Source organism: Hippocampus zosterae, chromosome 11 (genome assembly GCF_025434085.1).
Source record: "Hippocampus zosterae strain Florida chromosome 11, ASM2543408v3, whole genome shotgun sequence".
Taxonomy (NCBI): domain Eukaryota; kingdom Metazoa; phylum Chordata; class Actinopteri; order Syngnathiformes; family Syngnathidae; genus Hippocampus; species Hippocampus zosterae.
In genome coordinates, this window is record NC_067461.1 from 21,385,901 (window position 1) to 21,405,664 (window position 19,764).

At 42.6% G+C, this 19,764-nt stretch overlaps 1 protein-coding gene across 7 annotated transcripts in view; it reads left to right on the forward strand.

The window, feature by feature from the left end:
* hspa12a (heat shock protein 12A) overlaps positions 1-19,764 on the forward strand; it is a 73,869-nt gene that overhangs the window by 39,778 nt on the left and 14,327 nt on the right. For 2 of the 7 annotated variants that reach the window (XM_052081064.1, XM_052081063.1), the window contains exons 4-10: positions 936-1,122; positions 2,548-2,652; positions 3,592-3,708; positions 8,801-8,972; positions 9,083-9,097; positions 12,981-13,070; positions 18,785-19,235. In XM_052081064.1, the coding sequence (XP_051937024.1) occupies positions 936-1,122; positions 2,548-2,652; positions 3,592-3,708; positions 8,801-8,972; positions 9,083-9,097; positions 12,981-13,070; positions 18,785-19,235 (1,137 nt within the window). The remainder of the gene's footprint in view (positions 1-935; positions 1,123-2,547; positions 2,653-3,591; positions 3,709-8,800; positions 8,973-9,082; positions 9,098-12,980; positions 13,071-18,784; positions 19,236-19,764) is intronic. The other 5 variants (XM_052081068.1, XM_052081067.1, XM_052081066.1 and 2 more) reach the window with 4 other exon arrangements.

The window sequence follows — 19,764 nt, forward strand, 5'->3', positions numbered from 1 at the left end:
TTTTGTCTAACGGTAGCTAAAGAAGTTGCTACACACATGGCACAATATATGGCCAGATTCATTAAAAATTCTTCATCGCAGTATTCACATTTTGACATAATCTTCTTCAGTTCAAACAACCCTCATCTATTGCAGTGCTTTGTGTCATGGAGAGGAGGTGGCATGTTTTCTGTGTTCATAATTTCATATTGTCAGCAATTAAAAAATAAGAAAGTGGCCTCACCACATATTTAACCGTCTCTTCTTCTTCACAGCTTATTTTACTATCTTGTATTATTAATGTGAATATTTGAGGGATGACGGGTATAACGACTGTTTGGCACATTCGCCTCACAGTTCAGCAATTGATATTTGAATGTTTGAATCTGGGCATCCTTCCTTTGTAGAGTTCTCCCCATGCCTGAGCATGACAATTGGACACATGTGCCTAACATATACTGTTGGTATGTAACATGAGTCAATTTAAAAATACACACTTTACTCTTAGCTGGTCTTCATAAGTCATATATACTTGAAAATGATGTGTATCCAGGGGGCTCAAAATTCACAAAAACATGAAATGGTAGTGTGTTTGAGGTGACTGTCTCCATAATACACAAAAACCTGTCAATGTCCTCATATGTAGTAGTTTTGTCATAAATCAAAAAAAAATTACGTCCTAGCCAAAATCTGAGTAGATGGCTGTCTTCCCGATTTTTTTTCATGGTTACCATATTTTTTTGGAGCCTGTAGGACCACGGGAAAGGCATGTACCCATATGTCGGGTGAACAAACGGACGTCCTGAAAATGCACCAAAACACGTATGCGTGTGTGTGTGTGTGTGTGTGCCGGTAAGGGCCGATCGTGGGAGGTTGGTTGATCGAAAAGTAGATCTTTGGTCCAAAAAGTTTGGGCACCCCTGCTATACATTATTATGATGACCTAATTTCCCTAGGCGTTGGGAGGGTGGCGATCCTGGCGTATCCAACCAGAAGACACCAACCACAATCTTGCTGACCCCAGACAGAAAGTTCCACAGTTTTGGCTATGCAGCACGTGACTTTTATCATGACCTAGACCCTAGTGAGTCCAAGCACTGGCTCTACCTGGAGAAATTCAAAATGAAGCTCCATACCACAGCGGTAAGAATCCTGCTGACTCTCACACATCAACTTCAGCAACATAACACTCCAAACACATGTATCATATAAACTGTTTGGAAAAATGTAAAATGTTCATCTTGTTGCCTGACTAGTACTTGTTCTTGTGACACTGCTGTCAAGCACCAAATGAATCTTCACCGGTGGTTTATTGTTGTACATGCATAAAGTTTGATGCACGTGTTGCACGTGCAACATTTAGGTGGTCTTTTCATAAAAGAATTTCATCCTAATTTTTTCGGTATCCCTCCTCCCAGGTAGGTGATGCAAAGTGTACTCACAACAACATTCTCACTTCATACATGTACATAACAGTTTTTGTTTTTGTTTGTTTTGTTTGCTTAAATATTTAAACCACCTCCCTGAGGTGGGTTAAATTTGCTCCGGAGCAAATACTCGCTTGCGGGCTTGCGGGGAGTAGCCTCGCTACGCATGAGAAGAGTTGATTACCTATGGCTAGAATGCGTTGCCAACGTTCGTGCTCTCTGTTGTACTTCCGTCATCTGTTTGTCTAAAAACGACACAAGACATGATGGCATTTGACTGGTGCTTTATTAGAATAGATAGAATGGCAACTGGCAATAGTAGCAAGTGACACCTTGCCTCATGGGTTATACCATCTCAACTAGAACCGGGGGTGTGGGGTGGATAGTCCCCAAACATCATCTTTCCTTTTGTAGGAGACTGGACTGTCTCTGAGTTGTTTGTGTAGTTTGTTCCTCTGTTGTGTGTTCACAACCCCCCCCCCCACTCCCATAGAATTTATTTTGTGATTGCCTCTCTTGATGTTCTGTTTGGCGCATCATATGTTTGCTTTTTTGAGTGTCATTGAAGTCATCGTTGATTTACATTTTCGGGGGCGGTCATTGAATGCCTCTTGAGCAGAAGGCACAGAGACCGAGAAGGAGAACGACGTGCATTTACAGTGGGTGCTTGAGTTGTGTATGTTTTAAAAAGAACCAACACGACAGCTCTTCGTTTTGCTCCGCTGCAGAAACTGCCGTGTGAACCCAAGTTGGGCTGCACCGGTGCGAGCACGCTCGGCGGCTTTGTGCATGTGAACGCTCCACAAAATTTGCTCCGGTGTAAGATATATCGCAACAAAATACATCGGTGCAGCACCGGAGCAAATGTGTGCCGTATGAACACCCCTCGAGTCAAGAGGATGCTGTCGACACATGTGGAAAAGGGTGGCAGCAATAAAAAAGTAAAAGGAAAATAGAAAAGGAATGGACAAAGCTGATTGTAGAAATAAGGATGTAATAAAAGTTTATTATGAGCAAATAAGCCTACCTATGAACCAACTAAACAATGAAAAAAAGATTGAATCGATCATTGTCGCATTTGTTTTGTAGTTATTGTTGATAAAGCTGATTCTAATATGTTGCCATCATCCTCCACAAACAGAATCTGTCCATCAACACGGATCTCCAGGCAGCCAATGGGAAGCGTGTGAAAGCTTTGGATATCTTTGCCTATGCACTGGCTTTTTTTAAGGAGCAAGCACTAAAGGTAATGTCCCAGTATTGATGATCAACAGTATATACTGTATTTCCGTACATTGTCGACATCAGGGGTGCCCAATACGTCGATCGCGATCGACCTGTAGTTCGCAAACTGGTCCCATGTCGATCGCGAAGGGTGTAGATGGAAAGGAAAAAAAAACAACTCAAAACATTTGTGTCTGTGTGCGTGTTATTAATATGATATATTTTTGTGCTAGTGCACACTGCACCCTGAGCATCCATTGAATCTCACTTTCGCAAAAAGTATATTACAGAACAAAATAAAATAAAAAAGTAGATCACTGTTAACCTTTGGTGGCGTGTGACCTGCATCAACCAAAATTGTTAGCTGGCAGTAGTCTGGAATTGCAGCATGTACAATTCACAGAGGGCACTGGGAAAGAATGGGAATTTGGAGTGCTGGGAGAAGCATTTTACACGTGAGCTACGATGTCAACGTGCTGCAAAAGTGCGTTCCATACCTCCGCGTCGGGTCTCAACTAAGGTAGGCAGTGATTTGCTTTTCAAAAACTCAAAAACCTTTGTGTCTACTTTAATTTTCAGTTTCGTTCATCTTAGGGTCCGTTATGGCACATTCTCATCAGGGCATGCGAGTGTAAGTTCGTGCATGGTAACGGGTCGATCGCGGGAGGTTGGCTGATCGAAAAGTAGATCTTTGGTCAAAAAAGGTTGGGCACCCGTGCTGTGCATTATTTCTTACATGAACAGGGAGTGCATTTTGGGAAATGTATTCCTATTCATGGATTAACAAAAACCCTAAATCATTCACATTATAGGTTAATAAAAAGGACTGTGAGATATGTCTATATTGTATATGATGTATGCAACCATACTTATAATTCCATACATAAATACTGTACTGTACATGCATTCATGTACATAGAATACATGGAGTCCACAGAGTGTGTTTGTTTTCATCTTGCAGGAGCTGAGTGATCAGACAGGTGGCGAGTTTGACAATAATGATGTGAGATGGGTCATCACTGTTCCTGCCATCTGGAAAATGCCTGCAAAGCAATTCATGAGGGAAGCTGCTTATAAGGTGAGCTAAGGGTCTCCACCTTCTATTATTCGTGCATCGATGACAGTATCACATGCAATTATATTAGGGGTCTTCCCATCAGCATTTTATGCTGCCAATTACGATACCCTTCACATGGATTAGCTGCACATTTTTAGAGCATTTTAGAGCTACTCACGAATCATTATTTCAATAACACTGGTCACCAGCAAGTTTTAGTCAAAGATTGCTTTGTGTCTCTTAACTTATTTTTTAGGCTGATTTAAAAAAAAAGTCTTTAATTCTTTTCCTCGCACATCAGGTTTTTGAGATATTTTTATTTTTTGTTTTTTAAGTTTGACTTATAAATGCTTGTGCAGTGCAGATTTTACTATGAGTAATTTATAGCATTTCAGAAAAAATGACAGCTGCTGCTGAACCTAAATATGATGCAATCCTGTCGATTATAATAATTATTGTGAAAACCTAATGTGCTTGAGTAAAAATGAGGTCAAATTTAGAATCATCTCAAATAATTTATCTAGAAAAGTTTACCTGCATATTTCATAAAATAATAAAAATAATAATACAATAATAACAATTATTATTATAATAAATAATTTTTGACAAGTGTAATTGTAATAAAAAGTAGTTATCCAATAATTTGTTGTGTACAAACAATAATGCGATGAGACAATTAAAAATGTTTACGGTTTCAATGGCCCTCCGAGGGAAAACGTAACTCCGAAGTGGTCCAGGACAGAAATGAGGTTTACACCCCTGCAATAGGGGATACGGCATTACAAGGCAAACCGTAAATGTTTAATAGAATGAAAGGATTCTAAGTGCTCCTTATTATCCGTAAAATACGGTAATTTATATTCTGTACATGAATAGTAATAATTATTCAACATCACAAAGGACACCATCTACCAATACCGATATTACAACAGGTCATAGTGGAGCATGTCATAATGGAGAACAGTAATATCTGTGTACATTCACCACTATAAATTCAGCGTTCGTGTGATCGTGGGTGATTTGGATAAAAAATTATTTTTGTGTTATCATTGTGATTGAATGGTGATCAGTCCTTCAAGTGAGCAGAGACAGGCTCCCGCTTTACGAAGAGTACTTTCCGTGGTTGAAATAGGAGCCTTCAATGTGTCCTGTGCATGTGTGATGCAGAGCTGTGCTTATCACAGTATGTCTTTTCTTGCTTAATTCTTGCATGCATATTCTCAAATGAATGAATCGCTCGTGGGATTCCCACAGGTAGTTTCGAATCGATTGTTTCAAGATTCATGATTTAACAGACACACAGAATTAGACAAATGCTATTCAATGGTCCAAGACGCAATCAAAACAATTAATACTGATCTTTAAATACAGGAGGGGCCACACCCAGAGGCTCATGTTCCTGCAGCACATATTTAATCGTTTTTAAAATGTTCATTTATTAAATTATTGGTTAATGGATTTGATTTTTTATGAAGTCCATTCATTTTCTATACTGCTTATGCTTACTAGGGTCACGGGTGTGCTGGAGTTTATCCCAGCTGACTTGGGGCAAGTAGGTGGGTACTCCCCGAACTGGTCGCCGGCTAATTGTGCAGGGCACAAATTCAAAAGCCAATCACACTCCTGGACAATGGAATCCTTTCTTTTATCGAACCTTGCATATATTCAAAATTTGGGAGGACACCCAGGCATGGAAAGAACACGTAAAATCCACACCGGATGGCCAGAGTCCATATTTAAACTCTTAGTGCATTATTTCTAACCAGCCGGCCCACCGTGCTGCTTTTTTTTGACTGAATAAAAAATAAATAAACAATAACCAGCATAGAATACATATTCCTTTTTTTCAAATGCGTTTGAATCAATAATTATATGAATTATGGACCAAATAAAAATAGAAGGAATTATTTCATTAATTATGATGACCTCTATTATATATTTCTACCTCTATGAATGATCTGGCTCATCTGTCCATTTTAACATTCTAATGTGGCTCTTGAGCTCAAAACGTTTACCCACCCCTGAGATAAACGAGCAATGAAAATGGCTCAAGCTTGTCCCTCGAGACCATTAATGTGTGACTCACTTGGGCGTGGCAGTCTGCAGTGTGAAATGAGGCTGCAGCGAGGCAACAGAAAATATCCAGAATGTGATGGATTGCAATGGAGGATCAAGGGCAAAAATTAAATAAACTTAAGGAATTGGGTAAAAAAAATGATATTCTTTGCAGAGTTTATTTCATATAACAATGCTTATATAGCTTTAAAAAAAATGTTCTCTTTTGCACGTGCAGTTGAATATTAAGCAGTGTTGTGGTGTTATTTGCTGAACGATGATCAAATGAAAGCACCGGAGAGTGTTTAATGTATGTAACATTTTCAACTGCTTATATATATAAACTGTATCAATAAAGTATGACAATTTACATTTTTACTTGACTTGGTCTGCTAACCTCCAAAACCATGAAATAACTCTGGGATAAACTCGAGCAGAGATTATGAGTCAAGCCCTATTTAACTTCGTTTATTATTTATAATTTTTTGTGGTTTTATTGTTCTTGTTTTGATTGTAAAGTGTACTTGAGTGTTTTGAAAGGTGCTTAGAAATAAAATGTATTGTTATTATTTTCCAGTATTAACTTCATAAATACCCTGCTGGGAAAATGGCCTAGACCTTCCTTATGTGTCAAAATCGTAGCGTAGATCTACCCAGACCTGCGTCGTGTGGTGTCGTAAATGCATCCAGTTGTATTCATTTGGGAAACACTAACATGACATTTCCACTATCTTTTCTCGTGTTAAAATAGGAATGAACAGAAATTAGATCTTGCGCATTACAGTATGAGTGGCCATGTAATCCAAATGCAACATCTTCCTGTACATTGAATGCCTCATCATTGCTATGATGATTCGAATGAGCCTTCTGCTTTATCGTTCAGATCCTTCTCCTATTTTCCAGATGGCTTCAGCAGTTGGCTGCACTGCTGTTCATCTGGAAATAGTCTCCAGACTGTCTTTGAATTTTTGGATACTGATTGGACTGATACATAAGAGTATGCCGGCTTTCCACAGTGATGTCATCCTTTTGTTGTGATTACATGTTTCCTGCGTGTGTATGTGTGTGCGGGCTAAAATCGGCATGAAAACAGAGAGGGAATGTGGATGATTTCATGAGCGCAGACACAGGAAGGAAGGGGAGGGTCTCTTAGGTCTTATCAGTTGTGTATCTGGGTGAGCTGACAGAGAAACTGAATGCAGTGGAGAGAAAATGAGCAGTGGATGGGTTGGGCATCTGCAGTGACTCAGCACTGGCACTGAGCTTCGGTCATGGAGGACAGAGGGAGGGATCCACAACTGTCTCTCGCCTGGGGGTCGTGACGTAATCCACAGCCCCCTTTTTTTTAATAATCTACTGAACCTCTTTTATTTTGGCCACTTGAAATAAAAGATCATTTTATCCGGTGGATTATTTGAAACGGCAGAACAAGTGTAGTTTTTTTAAGCTGTAATTTAACAGTTTCTATTTACCTATTAGAGTGTACTGTTTCTATTTACTGGCTGGATCGAGTTGAGATGATTTTCAGATACAGTATTACAGTGAAAATGTGGAATACAATAAATATTTTTTAAAATGCCTTTAAAGTTGCACAAAAAAATTCCTCTTATCTCACTGCTGTCAAGTTCAGCCAGAAGTAACTATGTATTTGTGTTTTAGGGTTTTTTTTGGTTTGGTATCCTGCAAAAGTATTCAAAAAGAAGGACCTGCCTGAACATGTACTGCTGATCAAAGACAAGAATGGCCATCAGCTGCATGTTGAGCTGCACATTGGGTCATTGTTACTATTTTTTTCTTTGTTTACTGCCTCTTCTTTCATCTTTTGGCGGATTCTATGAACTTCAATGAAACGTGTTAGCATTTTAGGAGTTAAAACAGCTGTAGGCAGCTACCACCATGCTTCCGCTGTACTCAATAGTTCAATTTATTGACAAATAGGTGTATATGGAATGTATATGTGTGTATGTGCATGTAAATTTCTTTGGGCCTAAACCGTATGATGTATATACGATATTTTCTGCACTATAAGTGGCACCTAAAAGCATTCCATGTTCTCAAAAGCCGACAGGGCGGCGTCTAATCCGATGCGCTCTATATATGGATCAATATTCTGATTTCTTGGACGTAGTATATTAAATGTTCTATGAAGCGCTTTGTTACAGCTGCCGTATTTGTGAAAGCGCTATATAAATAAAGCTGTATTGAATTGTAGTATATTGTATTCCCTTTACCGTAGCTCCATATAATGGGTGCATAATGCAACCGCAACAACTGTTGTTGCTTCTATTCTCTGTGCCTTATAATGCGGTGTGCCCCATATGTGAAAACTCATTTAAAATAGGCCATTCATTGAAAGTGCCTTATAATGCAAAAAAAGATGGTTTCTTCAACTGATTTATAGTGCATTCCATTTACCATTTTAATCACATATGATTTTTCATCTGATGGACAATGATGTTTTTGGGCGGTGCGTTGATGAGTGAGTTGGCGAAGGAAGCGTGGTTGGGTTTTTTTTGGGGGGGGGGCAGTGGTTCTGTGACTTGGCGTTGGATTCTATTTCAGATTCTGTTATTGTATTTAAAAATGCCTTGATTTCGCATGAAAAATTTAACAAGGTGGTTGAAACTTTTTTTTAGATCATATTGATTTTATGATAGGATCACTTGATTGGTGCCAGTTTCTGAGCTGCACAACCAGAATGAAACTCTTCCTTTCCATCACATTGTCAAAGTGCTGTATTGGATCAGGATCTTGTCACTGTTGGCAGCATTACTTTACATTTATAAGCATATTCAAGAAACCATTTTAAATTTGTGCTTTGTGAGGTTGCATGTAATTGTCTTTTTTTCACAACCCTGGAAGAGGTTGTGTGTGAAAATCAGTGTTCTTTGAAATAGACCAGGGTGATTACATTAGATTGTTATAACTTTGGCAGATTCAGTGTTTTCCATGTGTCCCTAATTCGCTGGATTTGTGTTCAACAAACTGAGATGAAGATTAATCTTTTTTTTGGAATCAATTAATTTGATTCCAAAAATGTCATTTTCCCTTCATCTAGTCTGGTTTGGTGTCCCGTGACAACCCTGAGCAGCTTGTCATTGCGCTGGAACCTGAGGCTGCATCGATCTACTGCCGTAAACTCCGCCTCCACCAGATGGTGGACTTGAGTATCCAGACCACTCAGAATGATTTCAGTCCCACAGACAATGTTGGAAATACAATGACTCAAGGTACGTTCCATGAAACAGTTATTTAAGAGTACGACCGCATCTTTTTCTATACAGTGACTCATGTTTTCATCAAAAATGTCTTTTTCTGCTGTATGTTAATTCCCTTGTAGCTTCTCCGAGCCATGGTAAACAAATCTTTTTACAATGTATTGTAATAGATGCATGTCATTTAAATATAGATTTTGTTTCCACATTCCACATCATATTTGAATTTATTTTGCCCCAAATTCCCACCCAGTTATTTTCTGCGTTTAACTATAAGCGAGGGGTTATTTTAAATATCAGTTTAAGAGAAGGACTGAACAATAAAGACAATATGGTTTGTCTATTCGTATCACATTGCTACACACAATGTATTTGTTCACCCTTAATCCTGGGACCTGTGCGTCCATGTGTGTGGACATGACGTCTTTGGCTTTCAAGACTATAATGTTAAATTTTGGACAATAAGGGCCTGGCGTCCACTTACGAGGACGTTTCATCAAGTAAAAAAATAATTCTTTGTTTTCTTTGTCAAATAATATGACAATTTAATTGAGGTTCTAATTTAGGGAGGTACGGTGAAGTGACTTCTACTATTCTAGATATTGCTATGCAAAGCATTTCACAATTTCTCACTGAATGTACGGGGACAGTACAGTCATGCAAGAGTTCGGGGTACAAGGAGGTTACGACAATGTAAATGGACATGTATTTAAACAGTGCCTCATTCTTATCACACTGGCTTAAACAGGTGTAGAGCCATAAAAAAAGCATATATAGCAAAGTTTTCAACATGCTTAATGCATGCTTCATTACACATCGGCTTCACTTTTTTCACTCATCACATCATCATTAAATGTGAAAACTAACAACATCGGCTTCAAACTTCAAGAGGCAGTAGCCATCGGGTGAAACAGCAACAAAAAATTGTTTTTGATAAACGACCCCCCCCCCCCCATGCAGTTGTGTAAATGTAAAAATAAAGCTTGAAGACATCTGTAACAGAGGCACGGTGGCCGGCTGCTTAGCACGTCTTTCTCATGGTGTAGAGGTCATGGGTTCGTGGGCCCATCCAATTAGTGATTTGATGAATACACTTGATGAAAGTAAGGGACTATTGTCAAGGGATGACAGTGAAATGTAAAATGTCATGTCATCTGCAAAAGTATGATGAGATGTTGTGGCGCTCCATAATCTGAGCTGGTTTCACCATATAGAAGTTAAATAGAAGTGCTCCAAGAATGGAGCCTGGCGGAACCCCGATGTGATCTTTACTCATTCAAACTCATGACTACCAATTGAGACAAAGTAGTTCCTATCTTTCAAGTAAGATTTGAACCAATCTAACACAGTGCCATTAAGTGCAACCCACTGTTTTAGCTTGTTGAGCGGTATGTTATGATCAACTATGTCAAATGCACCAATGAGATCAAGCAATACCAAGACGGTGGCTTTGAAAGTGTTATTCAGATGTATGTAATTTGAGACTTTAATAAGTGCAGTCTCAGTGCTGTGGTGCGGTCGAAATTTCGAATGAAATGCATTTAAGAGATTCTTTTGCATCATAAAACTGTGAATTTTTTTTAAAAACAACCGTTTTGATGATTTTTCCCAAAAATCGAAACATTTGAGATGGCCCTGTATTTACTTATCTTTGAAGGCTTTTTTAAAAGTGGTTATGTTGCTTCAATTTTTTGGTACCTGCCATGATTGAAGAGAATTATTCAATATGACTTATACCTTTGCAGCTATACAATCAAATCCTTCATGAAAAATTGTGAACGCAGAACATTGAGATGTTGTCCTAACTTGAAAACTATTTCTTTCAAAGTTGTGTAGTCTAAAAGGTTAAAATGTTCAAGAGTAACTGGAAAATCAAATGGCACAAGTGATAATGCGGAGCCATTTACATTTTGTATTATCTGGAATATTTTTATCTGGCTGCAAAGTTGTTGCATTACTTGTTGGACAGCATTTTCAAAGGTACTGATTCTGTGGGATTTGTCAGTCTGTCTACAACAGAAAACAATGGATGGGCATTTTTACTGTTTCCATTGATAACCCCTGAGAAGAATTATTGACTCCTATTTTTCAGTTTGTGGTTGTGGAGATGTGAAGACTGTTTTTGCATGTGTTGTAATGAATCAGGAGTGACTGGCACTCTGCTTGTCTACATACTCTTCTTTGAGCTTTAACTAGCAGAGCATTTCTCCATGGCACCTTTTTCATCACTGGCAAAACTTTGGTCTTAATTGGGGTAATACTGGTCACCACAACCTCCGTGATATTGAAACTTTGGAAATAATTAGATCCAGCATATGCCCCTCTGACTTTTGGTATGACATTCAGTACAACGGAGGCCGTAGCGACTCGGTGAACAGCTGTTTGTTTTCAAACAGCCTAGAGTCCGAAGACAAAAGAACTTCTTTGTATAGACTTTGTCACCAAACCACAAAATTATACTTGACAATTAATGGAGCTGACCCGTGCATGTGGCACATGCGGTGGACACACCAACAAACACAAATATAGCCCAGAACAATTCACCAAACATTCAAACATTGTCAAGTCAAGTACATTTTTGTATTTTTGTCAGTGTCTAATGCTAATAGGTGCTAACACCGCAGCTCTGCATCCCTTTTTTCTTTGCCATGATAGTGCTTCCGTTTACCTGCTTGAAAATGGTATATCGTCACCCAGCCAGCTCTGTCACCTCATGAGTGAAATTGGTGTTGGTGAGGAGCCAAAAGGTATTATGTAAGGCGACACTTTTCCCAAAATAGTTAATAAAAGATGTACTTTGTTGTTTCATTTCACATTTAATTGATGGGCAGGCACTCTAGTGACCCAACTATTTGTATTCAAGCAGTTAAAAATCATTTTTCATAATTCATCATCTTGATGGTGAGGAAGACGACAAAGACAATGTTGTGCCCCAAAATAAAGTCCAATGGTCATTCTTTTAGGAAAGACGAAAGAACTATCTTGGAAGGCCAATGTCAATGTAGCGGTTCACATATAGTAGCTCAGGGGTGTCCAAAGTCAGTCCTCAAGGGCCGCTGTCCTGCCTGTTTTCCAGCTCTCCCAGGAGTAACACACCTGATTCAAATCACCAGGATCGTTCTAATGCTGCTTCAGAGCTGGCTGGTGAGCTGATCATCTGAATCAGGTGTGTTGCAAGCAGGAAAGCTGGAAAACAGACAGGACAGTGGCCCTCCAGGCCCGGAGCTGGACACGTCTGCTGAGTAGCTGTCTTATAGGTAGCTGGCAAAAGTTGAATTTGCTGTTGAATTCTTGAGCACTATCCCCCAGTGGACAGACCAGGGTCAACTACTTTATGGTCAGACCAGAGTAAACGTCAACTACTCTAAGCCAGCCAGCAGAGTTTATAGCCTCACGGGATATGCAATGTAGAAAGTGGAGGGACTAATATTTGTCTGAATATGTCTATTAAATAAATGAATGTATTTATATGTTACTTTCTAATTTCTGCTTTGCGTATTTGCAATCGTAGCAACCATATTCAAAGGATCCCCATTTTAGAACCAGGACAGCAAGTTTTTCGATCCCGAATAAAAATGTAAATGCAACACGAATATCCTGAGAGTGTACCTATACAATAACCATGCTGTTTAATCAGCATCCTGATACGTCATATCTGTGAGTTGGTTTGAGTGTCGTAACGACGGAGAACTCCTCAGGAATTCAGATTTAGGCAGATCTACATTTGAGAGGATGACAGTATGTACTGTACTTTATGCCGTTTGTGTCGTCTTTCTTGATTTTTAAGTTCAGTTGATGTCAAATCGCAACAAAAACAGAATAGTGCTTTTCTATTTTTGTTCAATGAATTCCATATTTCGTAGCTTTTGTTCTGTTCTTTTTGAATGAATATGATGTATGTTTCATGCGCATCCCAACCACCTTGTCTCTCACACTAAGTGAACCACACACTGCAGTAGCACAAAGCAGAGGTTTGCATTCTTTATCACACTGACTAAAACTCTCTTTCCTGTTAACAACCAGCCAACAAGGAGCATGTCAGGCGCAACCGGCAAAGTCGCACCTTCTTGGTGGAAAATGTCGTAGGGGAGCTTTGGTCGGAGCTGGAAGAAGGTAGCGTCTCTTTTTTTTTTTTACCTGCCTGTGACTCTTTTCCTTCTTTTGCTTGAGAATAACTCTTGCTGTTTGCTCGACTGCAGTCTGACCTTGAGTAGACACTGACTGACTGACTTACGATTTGTATTGAATCGTAAAATGGCTTTGACAATTTGTACAACCACGATGCTCTGAAACATCCGTCAATGCAAATTACAACTCCTTTCATTTCCGAACAGTAAGCCGCTACTTTTTTTCCCCACGCTTTGCACCCTGCAGCTTAAACAGTGATGCAGCTTATTTATTTTTACACTCGTCAGGCTGCCAATATATCCCTTCAAGCCTCAAATGTACGCGTTCACGAGAACAAAATGGTGTTTCAAATCTCAGAAGGCTTGACCTCACAACAGGAAGTGGCGGCAACGCCAAATTGTAGCCCGCGAGCTAGCGAGGTACCGTCCTATTTGTGTTTTACGTCACAACAATGAAAAGAAGAAAAGTCAGATGTGCGTCGGTCGTCCGCGATCCTTACAGCGCGTGTCTGAGCAGAGAACAATTTAAAATGACTCTGTGGCGACACCTGACTTCATCTGGGGAAACCACTCAAATTCAAAACATGACATGACGCATATTTGATTTTATTTTCGGTTGTTTCCTTGTTCCTTCATGGGCCCTCATGATTCTTGGTTAGCAACAAAAATGATTATATCCAAAACTGTTAGCGAGGCGAAATAACTTCTCTTTACATCAACAGTATGGGTCTGAGCATAGCAACAAATAGCAAGTCATCCCAGTCTATCAAATTACAACGTGGATAGTACTTTACTTTAAGGATTGTGGATACCAGCAAATCAGGAGATTGTGTAATACATGACGACAGAGGGGAAAAAAATCCTTTTGGAGAGGCATTTACACTCTGCGTGCGGGCACGACTCTTGGATCTTTTTTCTCTCACAGGCTTGACCAATAGAATATCAAATAAAATGCTTAACTGAGGCTATGCGGATGTCTAACGGGGCTACCCTGGTGTAGCGAAATTCCTGTGTGTGAGTTAATTCAAAATTAAAACCAATCTTTCTGTGTCAATATCCCATTTAATATTATTAAGACCTGCAGCTCATAGTCTGCTGCATTTTTCTTGGATGGATTTAGTACAGCGAATTAACAGGTCCGCTCAATCGTTCGGAATTACAGTGCAGTGGACGCCTGCATACCCACAGATTTTTTTCCAATTATTTGAAATGGTTTGTTCCATTTTGGAAAAAAAAAATCCAAAATGTTTTTTGGAAAAAAGGAGGGTGATTCCCTTCCAGTTCAACCCCTCTGTTTATGTGGAAATGTTTGTCCACATTTAAAAAAAAATTGGGGGGGATTGGTTTTATTTGTGAGTCGTCACCTTACCGTGGTGGAGGGGTTTGTGTGTCCCAATGATCCTAGAAGCTAAGTTGTCTGGGGCTTTATGCCCCTGGCAGGGTCACCCATGGCAAACAGGTTCTAGGTGAGGGGCCAGACAAAGCACGGCTCAAAGACCCCAACGATGGATACAATAAATGGATCTAGGTTTCCCTTGCCCGGACGCGGGTCACCGCCCCCCTCTGGAGCCAGGCCTGGAGGTGGGGCTCGTTGGCAAGCGCCTGGTGGCCGGGCCTACACCCATGGGGCCCGGCCGGGCACAGCCCGAAAAGGCAACGTGGGTCCCCCTTCCCATGGGCTCACCACCCATGAGAGGGGCCAAAGCGGTCGGGTGCAATGTGAGCTGGGCGGCAGCCAAAGGATCCTTGGTCCACGTGGTCCCAAAGGACCCTGGTGGTCCGATCCTCGGCTGCAGAAGCTAGCTCTTGGGACATGGAATGTCACCTCTCTGGCAGGGAAGGAGCCCGAGCTGGTGTGTGAGGCAGAGAATTTCCGACTGGATATAGTCGGACTTGCCTCCACACACAGCCTGGGTTCTGGTACCAGTTCTCTCGAGAGGGGTTGGACTCTCTTCCACTCTGGAGTTGCTCACGGTGAGAGGCGCACAGCAGGTGTGGGCATACTCATTGCCCCCGGCTCAGTGCCTGTACATTGGGGTTCACACCGGTAAACGAGAGGGTTGCCTCCCTCCGCCTTCGGGTGGGTGGACGTGTCCTGACTGTTGTTTGTTCATATGCACCAAACAGCAGCTCAGCATACCCACCCTTTTTGCAGTCCTTGTAGGGTGTGCTGGAGAGTACTCCTGCTGGGGACTCGCTTGTTCTGCTGGGGGACTTCAATGCTCACGTGGGTAATGACAGTGAGACCTGGAGGGGCGTGATTGGGAGGAACGGCCCCCCCGATCAGAACCCGAGTGGTGTTTTGTTCTTGGACTTCTGTGCTCGTCACGGATTGTCCATAACGAACACCTTTTTCAAGCATAAGGGTGTCCATATGTGCACTTGGCACCAGGACACCCTAGGCCGCAATTCGATGATCGACTTTGTAGTTGTATCATCGGATTTGCGGCCGCATGTTCTGGACACTCGGGTGAAGAGAGGGGCGGAGCTGTCAACTGATCACCACCTGGTGGTGAGTAGGCTCCGATGGTGGGGGAAGATGCCGGTCCGTCCTGGCAGACCCAAACGTATAGTGAGCGTTTGTTGGGAGCGTCTGGCGGAATCCCCTGTCAGAAGGAGTTTCAACTCCCACCTCCGACAGAGCTTTTCCCATGTTCCGGGGGAGTCGGGGGACATTGAGCCCGAGTGGACCATGTTCCGTGCCTCTATTGTTGAGGCGGCCAATCTGAGTTGTGGCCGTAAGGTGGTTGGTGCCTGTCGTGGCGGCAACCCCCGTACTCGCTGGTGGACACCAGCAGTAAGGGATGCCGTCAAGCTGAAGAAGGAGTCCTATCGAGCCTTTATGGCCTGTGGGACCCCAGAGGCAGCTGACGGGTATCGACTGGCCAAGCGGACCGCGGCTTTGGTGGTCGCCGAGGCAAAAACCCGAGCGTGGGAAGAGTTCAGTGAGGCCATGGACTTCCGGACGGCTTCGAGGAAATTCTGGTCCACCATCCGACGTCTCAGGAGGGGGAAGCAGTGCACCACTAACATTGTGTACAGTGGGGATGGGGCGCTGCTGACTTCGACTCGGGACGTTGTGAACCGGTGGGCAGAGTACTTCGAAGACCTCCTCAACTCCACCAACACGTCTTCCTTGGAGGAAGCAGAGCCCGGGGACTCTGAGGTGGGCTCTCCTATCTCTGTGGCTGAAGTCACCGATGTGGTTAAAAAGCTCCTCGGTGGCAAGGCCCCAGGGGTGTATGAGATCCGCCCGGAGTTCCTCAAGGCTCTGGATGTTGTGGGGCTGTCCTGTTTGACACGCCTCTGCAACATCGCGTGGTCAACAGGGAGAGTGCCTCTGGATTGGCAGACCGGGGTGGTAGTCCCTCTTTTTAAAAAGGGGGACCGGAGGGTGTGTTCCAACTACAGAGGGATCACACTCCTCAGCCTCCCTGGTAAGGTCTATTCAGGAGTGCAGGAGAGGAGGGTCCGTCAGGAAGTCGAGCCTCAGATTGAGGAGGAGCAGTGTGGTTTTCGTCCCGGCCGTGGAACAGTGGACCAGCTCTACACCCTTAGCAGGGTCCTTGAGGGTATGTGGGAATTCGCCCAACCAGTCTACATGTGTTTTGTGGACTTGGAGAAGGCGTTTGACCGTGTCCCTCTGGGAGTTCTGTGGGGGGTGCTTCGTGGGTTTGGGGTACCGAACCCCCTGATACGGGCTATTCGGTCACTATACCACCGATGTCAGAGTTTGGTTCGCAGTAAGTCGGAATCGTTTCCAGTGGGGGTAGGACTCCGCCAAGGCTGCCCTTTGTCGCCGATTCTGTTCATAACCTTTATGGACAGAATTTCTAGGCACAGCCGAAGCGTTGAGGGGCTCCGTTTTGGGGGCCTCAGTATTGCATCCCTGCTTTTTGCAGATGATGTGGTGCTGTTGGCTCCTTCAAACGGGGCTCTCCAACTCTCACTGGAGCGTTTCGCAGCCGAGTGTGAAGCGGTTGGGATGAGAATCAGCACCTCCAAATCTGAAACCATGGTCCTCAGTCGGAAAAGGGTGGAGTGCCCCCTCCGGGTCGGGGAGGAGATCTTACCCCAAGTGGAGGAGTTCAAGTATCTTGTTCACGAGTGGGGGTAGGAGGGAGCGGGAGATCGACAGGCGGATCGGTGCAGCGTCTGCTGTGATGCGGACGTTGTATCGGTCTGTCGTGGTGAAGAAGGAGCTGAGCCAAAGGGCGAAGCTCTCAATTTACCGGTCGATCTACGTCTCAACCCTCACCTATGGCCACGAGCAATGGGTCGTGACCGAAAGAACGAGATCCCGGATACAAGCGGCCGAAATGAGTTTTCTCCGCAGGGTGTCCGGGCTCTCCCTTAGAGATAAGGTGAAAAGCTCAGTCATCCGGGAGGGGCTCAGAGTCGAGAGGAGCCAGATGAGGTGGCTTGGGCATCTGTTTCGGATGCCCCCTGAGCGCCTCCCCGGTGAGGTGTTCCGGTCATGTCCCTCCGGGAGGAGACCCCAAGGAAGACCCAGGACACGCTGGAGAGACTATGTCACCCAGCTTGCCTGGGAACGACTCGGGATCCCCCGGGGAGAGCTGGAAGAAGTAGCTAAGGAGAGGGAAGTCTGGGCTTCCCTGCTAAAGCTGTTGCCCCCGCACCCCGGCCCCGGATAAGCGGTAGATCATGCTTGTCCAAAGTCCGGCCCGCGGGCCAAATCCGGCCCGCGGTCGAATTTCATCCGGCCCTCGGCCCCTGTCATAAAATCAGTGCCGTCTGGCCCGCAGGTTGGGCGCAATGGAACACGTGTTGCATTGACTGAGGTCTCGTAGACTGGTGAGTGATGTTTCATAGAGTACTGCTTCCCTCTAGTGGCTAAATGAGTAATAGCATTCACTAAATGAGTAATAGCATTTAGACACTAGAGGGCATCACTCACGAGTTAACAAGACATCACTCCGTGTTTATATTGACTGATATGTCATATTTCAAATGATCCTTGCAGTTGTGGATATGTGTATTGCTTGTTCATTTCCCTGTTGTTCGAGTCAAAGGTTTTGTGACTATTGAAAAGTCATGGTGACACATTTTATGTTTCAAATCAATCAATTTGCACTCAGGAGACTTCTGTTTAAGAAAAAGTCAAGTGAATAAGCAGTTGCATGTGATATACCTGTTTCAAATGAACCAAAAGAAATTCTTAAGATTGTTGAAATTAAAATAAAAATGGAAATGTGAAACAGACTGGCTTACTGAAATTTGTTGAACAATATTGTTGTTCAATGTAAAGAATGTCAGCCAAGGTCGGCCCCCCGACATTTTACCACATAAAATCTGGCCCCCTTGGCAAAAAGTTTGGACACCCCTGCGGTAGATGATGGATGGATGGATGGATGGTTTTATTTGTTTTTTCTTTTTCCCAATGTCTTTTAGTGGCCATTAATTATATGTGGATTTTTGTTATTCACTTCTTCTTCTCCCCCGTGAATAGGGTCCACTGTATGACAAAAGAACTAGATTATTTGAGAATAGAATCAAAACCCTATGCAGGATACAACATACATGCATGTGGATGAAGCAATTTACATAATAAGGGTGCTTTACAACAATCCGTTTTGTCTATTGTTGATCAGGGTTTAGCTATCCCAACTGTGTCAGCTGAAATTACCTGTTCTCTCTACCTGATCTCTCCAAAACACTATTATGGCCCCTTTTATGCAGGTGACCGATATGTGGTGGTGGACTGTGGCGGGGGGACAGTGGACCTGACTGTCCATCAAATCCGTCTCCCAGAAGGACATCTGAAAGAGCTGTACAAAGCTTCTGGTAATATGTTGCTATTTTTTTATTGTATATTCTCCTCTATGTTTTTCTTCTGGCTTTTCAATCAGCTCACTCATTTTCCTACTTTAGGTGGACCATACGGGTCTCTTGGAATTGACTATGAATTTGAAAAGCTGTTGTGTCAGATTTTTGGCCAGGATTTCATTGACCAGTTCAAAATAAAGCGGCCAGCTGCTTGGGTGGACCTCATGATTGCCTTTGAATCACGGAAGCGGGCAGCAGCACCAGGCAGGGCAAACCCCCTCAATATTAACTTGCCCTTCTCATTCATCGACTACTACAAGAAGTTCAGGGGCCACAGTGTTGAACACGCCCTGCGTAAAAGCAAGTAAGTGCACCAAGAACAGTGTCCCCCAACCTTTGAGACACTGAAATTATGTTCTTGTCTCAATTTACTTACAAATATACCTGGTGTGAAATATGGAGTTGTATATAAAACTGAGCTATTCTGACGTATGAATTGCAAGAGGTGAATAAACAGGTGAACTGTACCTTGTGCAATCTAGTGGAAGAACGTGACCGTTTCAGTTCTATAAATGAAAATGGACAGAGGGATTGGGAATCACTGCCGAGAGGAGGATAGAGCCTGTCCTGTCCCACATTTTTCATGAACATCGAGGGTAAATGTGCAGCCAACAGATCCAAAACATTTGATCTGTGAAAAAAGATTGTCAGTGTGAACTCAGCCCATTAGTAGTGTCTGAGTGAATTTGCTGCATCTATATTTGGTAATAAATAGATATACAGTATGTCAGATCTTATCTGTTTATTTGCTCGTGTTTCTAACTGTGGGAGTTTGTAACACCACTGGCATAGCAGTGCAGACCTTAGTAAATATGTTTATAATTTTTAATGTC